Source organism: Protopterus annectens, chromosome 8.part0, assembly GCF_019279795.1.
Source record: "Protopterus annectens isolate FY-2018-M chromosome 8.part0, PAN1.0, whole genome shotgun sequence".
Taxonomy (NCBI): domain Eukaryota; kingdom Metazoa; phylum Chordata; order Ceratodontiformes; family Protopteridae; genus Protopterus; species Protopterus annectens.
The window spans coordinates 282,857,170-282,869,414 of NC_056741.1; the positions used below are offsets into that span (position 1 = coordinate 282,857,170).

The 12,245-nt window shown below is 40.8% G+C and overlaps 1 protein-coding gene across 3 annotated transcripts in view; it reads right to left on the reverse strand.

Moving 5' to 3' along the window:
• Positions 1-12,245, reverse strand: part of HAPLN2 (hyaluronan and proteoglycan link protein 2) — a 242,970-nt gene that overhangs the window by 123,232 nt on the left and 107,493 nt on the right. For all 3 annotated transcript variants that reach the window (XM_044079782.1, XM_044079783.1, XM_044079781.1), the window contains exon 2: positions 2,911-3,070. In XM_044079782.1, coding sequence (XP_043935717.1) covers positions 2,911-3,001 — 91 coding nt within the window. In that variant the 5' untranslated portion in view covers positions 3,002-3,070. The remainder of the gene's footprint in view (positions 1-2,910; positions 3,071-12,245) is intronic.

The window sequence follows — 12,245 nt, forward strand, 5'->3', positions numbered from 1 at the left end:
TTCAGTGAGATTAGTTTATGATCAGATCTCTGTGGAGCATTTTGTCCCCATGTTTGTGACAATGAGATCTAGTATATTTAGCTGTTCCATGGCATTTTATGAACTCCAGGAACCGTTGGGCTAGAAAGTTAGGGCTTGAGTAATGTTCCCAGTCTATATTCGGGTAGTTGAAGTCACCCAATATGATGGTGTTTGGAGATACATTTATACCCTCCAGTGTCTTCAGGAAGGCTGTGTGGGGTTCCTGAGTTTGAATTTGTAGAGCAGTTTATCTACCTCTGTCCCCATCTTAGGACTTGTGATAAGCCCCCTCCCCAAAAGTGGTGGATATTTTTTACCCCACTCATCCAAAACTTCATGAGGAATGGGATCAATGAATTCACCAGGATAACCCCTGTCCAAAAACATCTCCCTAAGAAACCCAAACTCCATAATAACATTCTCCCTTAGAGAAGTCATCCTGGCTATTCTAATGGCCTGGCCTTTAATGATCCCTTTCTTCTGAAATACAGGATGGTGACTGTTGTAGTGTAGATAACTGTTGTAAAAGTTTTTTTTCCGAAAAACCTTAGATATAAAACCACCTTTTCCTTTGATTATCTTAGTATACAGATGCTGGAGAAAAGATCACCCAGGTGCTTATTTTGTTGGTTTAATTGTAAAGTTTACTTTTTTGAAGGAAAGATTTCAACTTATTACCTACTTTTATTTTTTAAACAAAGCCGTGTATCATTTGAACCCAGGGAATTAATATATTTAGTTAAAAGTTCTTGAGACTGTGAAGAAAATTAGAAAGCTTATTAGTTTTAGTCTTAAATTCTAGATGGGTGAAAGAAAACAACTGTGGTGTGTGTGTCATGTTCTACAGTGTAGAAAACCATTTCACAAAGGGCATTTCACAGGAAATCAAATCCATCTAAAAAGATTAGATTTGCTAAAAGAATGCTAAAATCAGATAAATTTGTCACAAAATAATTTATCAAAACCTACTCAGATATATGATCAACATTCCAAAAGACCGACATCCTGAAATAGCACCATTTACCTATCTGTAAACACAGTAAAACTGTGTTATGTAGGGGGCCAAGCCCCCTGCACCCCCCACATCCCCTGTTACTTAAATATTCTCACTTCAAGATCGCACTACAGTGCAGGAAAGGGGAATCTCCCAGTCCCGCACTGTAGCGGGATCTCTGCTATCATTTGTCAGCCTTTCAAATGTTCGCTCATATGGTGTCGGCCATATGAGTTTCGAACATTTGAAAGTTTGAACAAATGAAGGGCTCCCATTAAAGACTATGGAAAAGAATAAAATAGGGAGTTAAATTCAGCAGCTGCAGCAATTCCAGATGCTAGCTTTGTTTTGACTTAGCTCCTCCCTCCCTTTAGATGGGGCAGTCATTTAATACATCATCCAAAACATGGCACCATGGTGGCATTATAGCCTTAATCACTGATATATTGTTTCATTGTTACACAGATGTTCAGTAGTATGATATAAGAATGCAAATGACATGAGAATACAAAACATAAGTTTTTGACTTTTCTAATCTGTTAAACATTAAAATCATCTTATGGAATATAGCCGATATTTCACATTCTTTTCAAGTATAATGAGTTATTTATATGCTTTAAGGAGGACATCAAATGTTAATACAATGTGGAATACAATATGTCTGAGTGATGATCAAACTAATCAGTCTATTTGCAGCTAGACTGGCAAATGAACTTTGATTTTTCTGTGGTGGGTTTTGCCCTTTAAATGACATAAGCATAAGGAGCAGTCATGCATACAGTCTTTATTATAACTACTAGGTTATAAAATCATCAAGGAAAAATAGCATTATAAAATAGACAGGTTTACTCATCCTAGTTAAATGGGCTTGTGGCAAGTCAGTCATCACTATGATGATCTTTCAGTTTTACTAATTTTCTGATGCATGCATTATCCTACTCAGGGCTGACGGTATCTAAAACCTATCCCAGAAGATAATGGATATAAGGCATGGGATTGGTCTTAGATTGAATCCCAGCCCTTCTTCCCCTCAGATAACCAAATAACAGAAATGTAATTTGATGATTCTCATGTGATGAGGAATGAGTATGAAGAAGACATGAGGGACTAAATGACAAGGTTAGAGAATGTGTTAAAATTTTTATGTAAACAAAAATGTCTGATTTATACTAGTAAAATACTGCAGAGTAACTTTATTAACCACACTATGCATTGTTGGTGATATCTAGATTTGGGAAGAGAAACTGAAGATGGATTACCATAAGTCTTGTTGGAGCTAATGATTAACAGACCAAGTATACTGTAGTATGTCTGAATACTGATCACTTCGGATAAGTCTTTTTCTTTAAAAAAATGTTGTCCTGATATGAGACACTGAAAGCATCAAGTCTAAGTTAAGACATGCTGATCATACAATAAAGTGCAATGAGATTTACAAACATAATGAAATATCAGTCATTTCAGATGGTGAGAAAAGTATTTCAGCCAGTATACATAAAATGCTATACAACTGTCATCTTTGTTGGAGAAATATTTATTTTAATAAATATTGGAGCGAATGGCTGGGTGGCATTATGGTACTGTGGTATAACAGTTAGTGCTGCTGGCTCACAGCAGTAGGTTCAAGCCTGACCTCTTGCCACTGTCTCTGTTTATTGTACAATTCTTACTAAGTCTGTATGAGTTTTCTACAGGTACTCTATTTTCTTTTCTTCTCATTTCTTAAAAAAATGATGATTAATTGTCTGCACTGATGTTTCTAGCAATAATTGCATTCAATCTTGTTTGTTAAGTAGATTTTGCCTGAAAAGATCTGCAAAATTCAGTAATTTTGCCATGTTATCAAATAAAGGAAAAATGAAAGTGAAAATGAAAAAAATGGCTAATGTACTGACCTTCTCTTATAGGTAAAGGCAGGTAAATAGCCCAACTCGAGTAAAATGTACAGCAAAAAGCAATCACTAGAAAGGCTACTTTGCACATCATGTGATCCAAAGCCGTAAGTAACTCTTTCAAAGCAATCTCGGAAGAACTGTCAAGCCAGATACAAGCTCACTAGAAATAACAGAAAAGAAGAGGATTAGAAACATCTTATCATGTTAAGGGTCGTGTCTTTGCATTTTTTCTAATTTTTTTTCTTCTTCCACTGTTGCCCCTAGTAAAGCCCTCAATATATCATACTGGATATGATACTAAAACACTTTTTTGATGAGATTAAGCCCCATTTCTGCCCCAGCTGTTTATGTTCAAATATTTCATATTAAGATATCTCCAATATTCTGGCTCTTTTAGCAGGCAGTGGCATAATAAATGTGCTCAGTGACAGCTTGGGCTTAATGGCCTTGCTAAGAATGCCCTCCTCAATGAAAGTACTTAGCACACAGTATCAGTGCATCTTTAAAAGAATGTCCTGGACACACTGAAGTGTAAATTAATTTCATTCAATCCCAACAAATGTATTAGATTTCTACAATAATCTATGTTGAATACGTGCTTTAACAAATGCATCAAGTTTCATGCTAGATAACAATCACTTGGTGTTTCTTTCCCCTTTTCCCATACTTTTCCTAAAACTTTTAAGAAGCATTCTTCTAAACTGTACAGATTTTGACAGAATGTCTGGATTTTTGCCTCACAGTTACTAAATAATGACATACATTTGAGTTTCAGACTTCTTATCTATCAGGAAATGTATGCTACCCAAAAAAATCTGCTATTCTAGCAACTATCTAAGTTTATAAGAGCAATATTTAAAATCTGTCCCTGTTTTTTGGCCTTTATCCCCCCATCATTTTTGTCTTTGTTCAGATTTCTTGAGTTAACAGATTGAGAAGCAGAAAAGAAGGGACACAGAAGGGTATAACAAGAAGAAAAATGAAAAGGAACCACAGTCTTGGATGGAGACAGACATTAAAAATGTAAGCCTTGGTGTTTAGATTAATTTTTAAGAGACAAACACTTGACACAGTGTAAGTTATATAAAAGTCCCAGCATTCAACACATAAAATGAAAAGAATCCAAGTGAGCTATAAAAAGAATATAATGATCTCCAGACTAATGTGTAATTGATATGTTATTAGCTAACCAACGAAAGGCTTCTGATGCAATACATTGTTCTATACGTGCTTTTCTTTAATTCCTTATTTAGGATATGCCCGATAGGAAATGTACTTACACTGGGGGAGAGAGGTAGTTTCACAATAGTTCTGTATACAGATTAGAAATTACATGATACTTTCTGGCTGCAGTCAAGTAAACTGCATCTTTAGACTCATGTATTCTTACACCACATGGAATATTGTTCAAAGGTTCAGATTTATAGGAGATTACTAGGCTAACAGCTGAAGAACCCTTACAAGCCTAGCCATTATGACCTAAATTTTACCCGATTTTTGACCATAAGGCTAGAGGGTGGCATAGATTTATGCCTATGCCTTTGAGTATTTTACAGACTGAACCTGTTTATAAGGACCATGGGCACAGCCCAGGAATGAATTTATGATTCCCCATCCATTAATCCAAACTATGTTTGAAGAGGGGTAAGAGATGGTCTCTGCTTTACATGACTAGGAAGCCTGTTGCAGAGCAGTAATCTCTGAAACACATATCTACTTCTCCAGCATGTTTGTTCATGTCACAGACCAGGTTTAGATCCCAAGATCAGGTGACCCTTTTGCAGTTTACAATTTCATCAAGGCTGGATTTGTGAGTGCCTTGTAGGTTATGCATAAATCACTCCTTAATAGTCAATAAGAGCCAGAGTAAAGGGATAGGGCTTTTAGTATGTCCACATAGGACATGTTGATTACACCCTGTATTTTTTTTGTACGAAACCTCTGAGGCCACATGAGCTGTTGCAAGTGCATGATTAAGTACATGACAAAAGGTGCATTGTACTCGATTATTGGTCTGAGTACAGTGGAACTATAACTTTATCAGATCTGGATGCTGTGCCTTTAATTATAAGCTGTGCTACATAGAAGGACTTCCTCACCACTGTAGACACATGGCAGTCAACCTGCTGGCTAATATCTATCTGTGTACCAAGATTTATCACCTCTGAGTCCAGTCTTAGTGGTGTGCTATTAATGTTATAATTTGCAGGGGTATTCGACTTCCTAAAGAGAATAATTATGCATTTTTTTGCATTTAGTTTTAGGTGATGGAACTGGCATCAATCATTGTCCGAGCCATACCCTTCTGAAGTATATCTACATTGCTGGGGATTCAATGATTGCCCCCCAGCCAAAGGCCTTCTACCTTATTTTTTAGTTCAGAGAAATATATTCTGAACAGCAGAGGTCCCAACACTGAACACTGTGGTACACTACTAGTAATTGGCCTCTTGCTAGATCTAGATTCATCCACTCTAACAACATGCCTTTTGGCTACCCATCTGGGAATGTAGAGATTTATCCCCAGTTTTGGGAATTTATCTATAATATCTGAGTGAGGAATTGTGTCAAAAGTCCTAGCCAGGTCAAGGTAGGTAGTATGCACTTTTTTACCATGATCCATGGCCCTAGTGACTTTCTCAAAAATGTCTACCAGATTGAGTAGGCATGATATGTCCTTGACAAAGCCAAACTGGGTTGTGTCCAATGCTTGGAGGTTTTCTATGTTGTTATTTACCAGATCCATGAATATTCTTTCCATGGACATGCATATAAGACTAGTCAGACTTATAGATCTGTAATTTCCCATGTCTGTTGATGGTCCTCCTTTATGCAGAGGGATGACTGTTGCTGGTTTCCATTCCACAGGGACAAAGTCAGTCTGGAGGCTGTGATTAAATAGAGATTCTTGTGGCCCTGATAGGCCCTGTTTCAATCTATTTAAGAGGCATCCTGAGATATCATAAGGACCAATCCTAGTCATGTTTTTACTTTCAAAAGCACAGTTCATAGGTTCATAGGTTCATACTAGACTATCTGCCCTAGGGCATTTATAAGCCTAGCCAGAATTTGTTTGGCTTTCACCACCCATTTTAAATTTATTTTGCTATGCCCTTTTCCGAGGTTAGTATACTGTGCCTCTGTCTAACAGTGACACAGAAGTGATACCCGGGGTAAACCTACGATCTCCCATCCACTCATCAAGATTCCTCTTGAACAGAGTCAATGAGGGACTCTGCCTAACCTGGACTGGGATTTTATTCCAGAGTGAAGGGAGCCTCTGGGTTATGAATCTGTCCCTCCAGCATGTCCTATTTATTTCAGTGCTGAGGTTCAAGTCTCATGGCGTAGCTTGATAGGATTTGGATTTTCTGAGGTGCAGCATGTCCATTAATTCCGGGTTGGACATGGCTTTATCGTCAGGCACAGATCGCCTCTGAACAGGCGGTATGCCACTGAGTAGAGCTGGAGTTTCTTTAACCGGGCAGCATATGGCATCTGTTTGAGCCCTTTGATCCTCTTGGTGAGGTACTTTTGGGGTCTTTCCAGTTGCTGCAGGTGTCTGGTAAGGTACATCCCAAAGGGGCATTGTACTCAATTATGGGCCTGATGAGGGATGAGTAAAGAGGCACGATGGCGTCCCTGATCTAGATGTGAATCCCTTCATGATTAGGTGGGATATATAAAATGTTTTCTAACCACTTTGGCCATGTGGTTGTCAAATGAGAGATTGCTATCAACTTGGGTCCCCAGGTCCCTAATTACTTCTTCTGTACTTAATGGATTACCACCTATGTGGTAATTTGTGGGCACTTTGTTTTTGCCAAAGGGATGACTATACACTTTTGGCATTTAGCTTGAGGCCATGGCTCTGGCACCAGTTGTCTGTTTCTATGAGGCCCTTTTGGAGGATGCTTGTGTCGGCTGGAGAGTCGATTATGGCACCCAGTTTGCAGTCATCTGCGAACTTGGTCAGCCACAGTCCTTCTGTGTTGGCCTGTACCTCCGAGAAATATATACCGAACAAGAGAGGTCCCAGGACTGAGCCTTGTGGGACACCACTTGTAACTGGTTTGGAGTCTGACATGGCTCCAGCAATTCTAACCATGTGGGTTCTGTCCTTGAGCCAATTTGCAATCCATCTAGTGACATAGGGGTTTATATTTAAGCTGGTCAGCTTATCTATAATGCCAGTGGGGTATTGTATCGAAGGCTTTGCGAGGTCCAGGTAGGCTGTGTGGACCACCTTCCCCCGTCAATGGCCTTGGTGACTGTTTCAAAGAAATCAACCAGGTTTAAGAGGCAGGATCTGCCCTTAACAAAGCCAAACTGGGTAGGATCCAGTGTTTGTAGGTCCCCAATATCTTTATTTATGAGGTCCATGATGATCCTTTCCATAGCTTTGCAGACCAAGCTAGTCAGGCTTATGGGCGATAGTTTCCAGGATCCGTTGAGGCACCACCTTTATGGAGAGGGACCACTGTTGCTGCACGCCACTCTTTGGGCACATATCCTGTAGTAAGGCTGAGATTGAACAGTAGTTTTATTTTTGGGTTTAGCTCTTCTTGGAGTTCATGTAGGGGCAGCCGGGACACCGTCTGGTCCCATTGATGCTGTGTTTTTGCTTTGGAGGCGGCTCTTACCTGAGCATCTGAGATGTCAGTTGGGTAGCACTCTGCTGGGATAGATATTTTCCCTTTTGGTGGGGAGGGGGGGGGAGTTTGTGCTGAACCTGTCAGCTAGGATGTTGGCAATGTCTGTGGGTTCGTTGTATTTTTTGTCATTTTGGACTAATTCTGAGCATATCTGGGAATTACCACCCAGGTTCCTAACATAACTAAAGAAAGCCTTGTGATTATCCTTAGTGTCCTGTGCAATTTTTCTCTCTAAGCTGGCCTTAGACAATTTTATGTGTGCCCATAGTTTTTTGCTAATACTGATCAGTGATGCCTTCCCTTTATTGGGATTTTGCTCTATCATTTAGTAGCTTCCTCCTTCTATTGTATAGTTTGTTTATGACTGGGGGTCCACCAGACAGGACGTCTGCCTTTGGAGGATTGGGTCTTGGTTTTATTTGGGATCGCATGGTCCATGCATTCTTGAAGGTGTTCATAGAATGCATTTATAAAGGATTCTGCGGTCTGGGCCGTATTTTCCACAGGCCCGGGGGCTTTGAAGGATTCCACCTCAGTTTTGAGGAGTGTGAAATTTGCTTTAGAGAAGTTTTTCACTGTGGTTTTCTGGGCAGGGGGTGGGATCGGGATGTGAATATCCAGTGAGATTAGTTTATGGTCTGATCTTACCAGTGAGGGATACACTTCTGGTCTGGAGCATAGAGTCCCCATGTTTGTGATGATCAGGTCCAGTATGATTTCCCCTCTTGTGGGAGTGGTAACAAGTTGTTCCATAGCATTTGAGTTTATAAATTCTAGGAACCTTTGGGCTAGGGTGTTGGAGCTAGAGTAATGCTCCCAGTCTATGTTTGGGTAGTTGAAGTCGCCCAATATAATGGTGTTTGGAGAGACCTTCATATTTTCCAGTGTTCTCAGGAAGGCAGAGTGGGGTTCCTGGGTTTGGGAGGAGTGGTCTGTAGCAGGCTATAAACTGGAAGGCAGTTTACCCACTCTTAGTTGCACATGGATAGTCTCTGATGCTTGTGCTTTGCCACCAACCTGGAGGTGTGGGTATCTTTGATGAATATTGATACTCCCCTCCTTTAGTGGTTCGGTCCAAGTTTTGGGGCGAAAAGCATGGTATGAGGTATAACCTGGTAGTGCTGGGGTGCTCTCGGGAGCCCTGAACCAGGTTTCTGTTACTGCACAGATATCGATGTTCTCCATGCTAAGGAGAGTTTCAGTGCGTGCATCTTGAGGTTTAGACTTCTGGCATTGAGTGGCATTACTCTTAGTTTCTTATCCCTTGTGATACCTATGGAGGTGGGTTTGTCTTTTGAGCCTTGCCTAAAAAGGCACTATGGGGTAACAAGAGCCTTTGCCAATATCCAAAAGCCCAGGGGTGACAGGTGCAAGCCGTCCCTAGCGAAGCATTGTGGCTTGTCGAGCATATCATCCCAAGCTGACAGGCATTGGATCCCCTTTGAATGACACCAGTACTTAAGCCAATTGTTGAAATTGATCATCTTGTCTTCATACTGTGGCATCATTCTTGGTGAGGGTAAGATGCTACTCAAGGTCAGGGTCATACCGGCCTGGGCTACATGCTCAGAGAGCTCCTTTATGTCTCTTTTCATGTAGTCCAGGGAGTACGTCTCAGATCATTCACACCAGCATGGACAATGACTGAGTCATATTTGTACTTGCCTTGGAGTGACCTGAGTGCTTGTGTTATGTGGCAGATCCTAGCACCCGACAGGTTGCTCACCGTGACCCTCACTTGTTCAGCCTGGTGAGCGGGACGTCAGTGTGCCTGATGATAGAGTCACCTATTACAAGTGTATCAGGTGTGTTGTTTAGTATTAAGGGCTGTGACTGTTCGGCACACTGGCTTTGTGAGATATGTGTTGCAGGTGTTTTGTTTTGGGGTAGTGGCTGCTTGGGTGACTGCTTTGGCGGTCTCTGCTGCTTCAGCAGATCTTTATTTAGAGCCTCCGAGTATGTTTTTGTGTGATTATGTTTGGTTTGCTGTCGTGGTAGGTCTATGTGAGACTGGAATTGTAGTGAGTGTCGTTTCCTTCTCCTCCTGACTGGTTATGCCAGTACTGAGTTGAGAGAGCTTAGCCTCCAGTTTGGCTATATGGTTGCATCTCTCACATGTGTTGGAATTTGTTGGGAGGAGGAGAAGGTTGTCTGTGTACATGAGGCAGTTGTAACATTGCCTCAAGATTCCCAGATTCACCAGCTGGACCGGAGAGGAGATTGACAACTCACCTTTGGACATGCTAGAATAATATTGGGAATTCCTTAATAATTGAAAACCAGGGCCAGTGGGGAGTGAGGGTGTAGTGCTTTTAATTTTTAGTGCTGACTAATATAATTGCTTTAGTGAGCAAGTGCCAGGTAACTTAAGTGCAATGTGTTACAGGTAACTTAAATGCAAAAACAACAAACAGTAACTTTCTTTCAAGTGAAACAAGGAAATAAGTACAGTAAGCAATGCAGATATCACTAGTGATCCACAGAAGTGCTGAGAAGCCGCGTATTAGGTGGAATTAGCATTCCAGGGAAATAACAAGCAAACAAACAACAAGCATATAAAAAAGCTAGATTCAGCAGGCCTGGATCTAGTCTATGCTACAGCAAACAAGGTGAACCAATTTCAGTAAGATACAGTTCAAATATTCAGGCACTAATTGTGTGACCTACTCCTTAGTGATAGCTGCTAGAGGAATGGTGGAGAGTATTTCTTTGGGGGTAACCAGAGGTGATGGGTAGGTAAACCTTGAAGTGAATTTTATCAGCCAATAGGTGATGCTATCTACAAATAATTTCACACATTGTTGGGTATTGCCCTTAAGATTGCAGGCATAACTGAAAATTTCCCTATGGCTATCCTTAACTTGGGAGACTATTTGCCTCAATATTTGCTTTTGAAAACTTGACTAGTACCTTGATTTGCTTGTTAAGACTAATGAGGGAGTTTTTGCTATGTTGTGCACTTTTTCTCTTACTTCCAAATAGGATTTTCTTTTGTTTGTCATACAACCTATTTATACCTGGAGTCTACCAGGGTGGTGTGTTTTTGCAGTTTTTCCTAGGCTTATTTTAGTCTGATACTGCCATTTCTATGCAGTTGTTTATATAGTTATAAAGGGCTTATGTTTTCTGGGTTTGGGGGAGCTTGGAAACTAGCTATGCCATCAGTTAATAGGAGGTAGTTTGTCTTAGAAAAGTTCTTAAAAGTTTTGGGTTTAGGTGGCGATTCTAGTTTTATATTTACTTCAAGAGGAAACCACTTTGTGATTTGATCTAACCAATGAGGACATTACACTTGGGGGGGGGGGGTGCAATGCTGTCCCATATTTGTGAGTACCAGGTCTAGGATATTTGTACCCCTGGTGGGAGTGCAGACAAGCTGTTGGAGGGGATTTGCATTGACAGAGTCTAGAAATCTTTCAGCCTAAATGTTAGTGGTTGTATATACTTTCCAGTTAATGGAGGAGTTGTTGAAATCACCCATGGGTATGATATTAGGATGAATGGTAAGTGAGTCTAGTAAATTCAGGTATGATGTATGAGTTTTCTGGTGGGGGCCTGTAGCTATCAAGGATATGGTAATAGATTTTTCTTATGGTTAGCAGGACATGGATAAGCTCAGGCATGCCATATTGCTTGACTAGTCTTAAGGTGTGTTTATCTTTTGTATAGATGGATACACCTCCACCCTTTGCCCCTTTGTGTGCACAGGGTGGTCAGAAAGTATGAAAGGCATTACAGCCATGCACTGCCAGCATGCTTTCCATGGCTTTGAACCATGTTTTAGTAAATGCACAGAGGCCAGCATTTTCCATGGTGTGGAGTGCTTTCAGGGTGTGCAGTTTCTTGTTGAGACTCCTAGCATTGAGCAGTAATGCCTTTAGCTTATTCTGAGTAGATTTTCTATGTCAGAAGGTTTGTCTGTTTGGCAGTGCCTAAAAAAGGCACTATAGGGGCTGATAATGGTTTGTCCAACATCTAAAAGCCTAGGCTTGCACCTGTCACACTTAGGCTTTCGAATACTGGCCAAGGCTCTTTCCACCCCCCTAGTGCCTTTTTTAGGCAAGGCTCAAAAGATAAACCCACCACCGTAAATAGCACAAGTAACAAAAAACTGAGGGTAATGCTACTTAATGCCAGAACTCTAAACCTTAAAAGGCATGCACTTGAGGCATTCCTCAATATGGAGAAAACTGATATATGTGCAATAACAGAAACCTGGTTTAAGGCTCTAGAGAGCACCCCAGCACCACCAGGCTACAACTCATGCCATACATTTTGGCCACAAAACCCGGACTGAAATACAAACGATGAGGGAGTATCCATATTCATCAAGGATACCCACACCTCCAGGTTAGAGGCACAGCACGATGCTTCAGAGATCATCCACGTGCAACTAACAAACAGCAAAATTGCTATTCAAATTATAGCTTGCTACAGATCACTCACCATATCCCAGGACCCCCACTCTGCATTCCTGACAACATTGGGAAACATAAAGGTCCTACGAAACACCCTGATATTGGGTGACTTCAATAACCCAAACATTAACTGGGAGAATTACTGAAGTACAAATTCCCTTGCCCAACATTTCCTAGAATTTATAAACTCAAATGCCCTGGATCAACTGGTCAGCATTCCCACCAGAGGTGACAACATATTGGACCTGGTCATCACCAACAT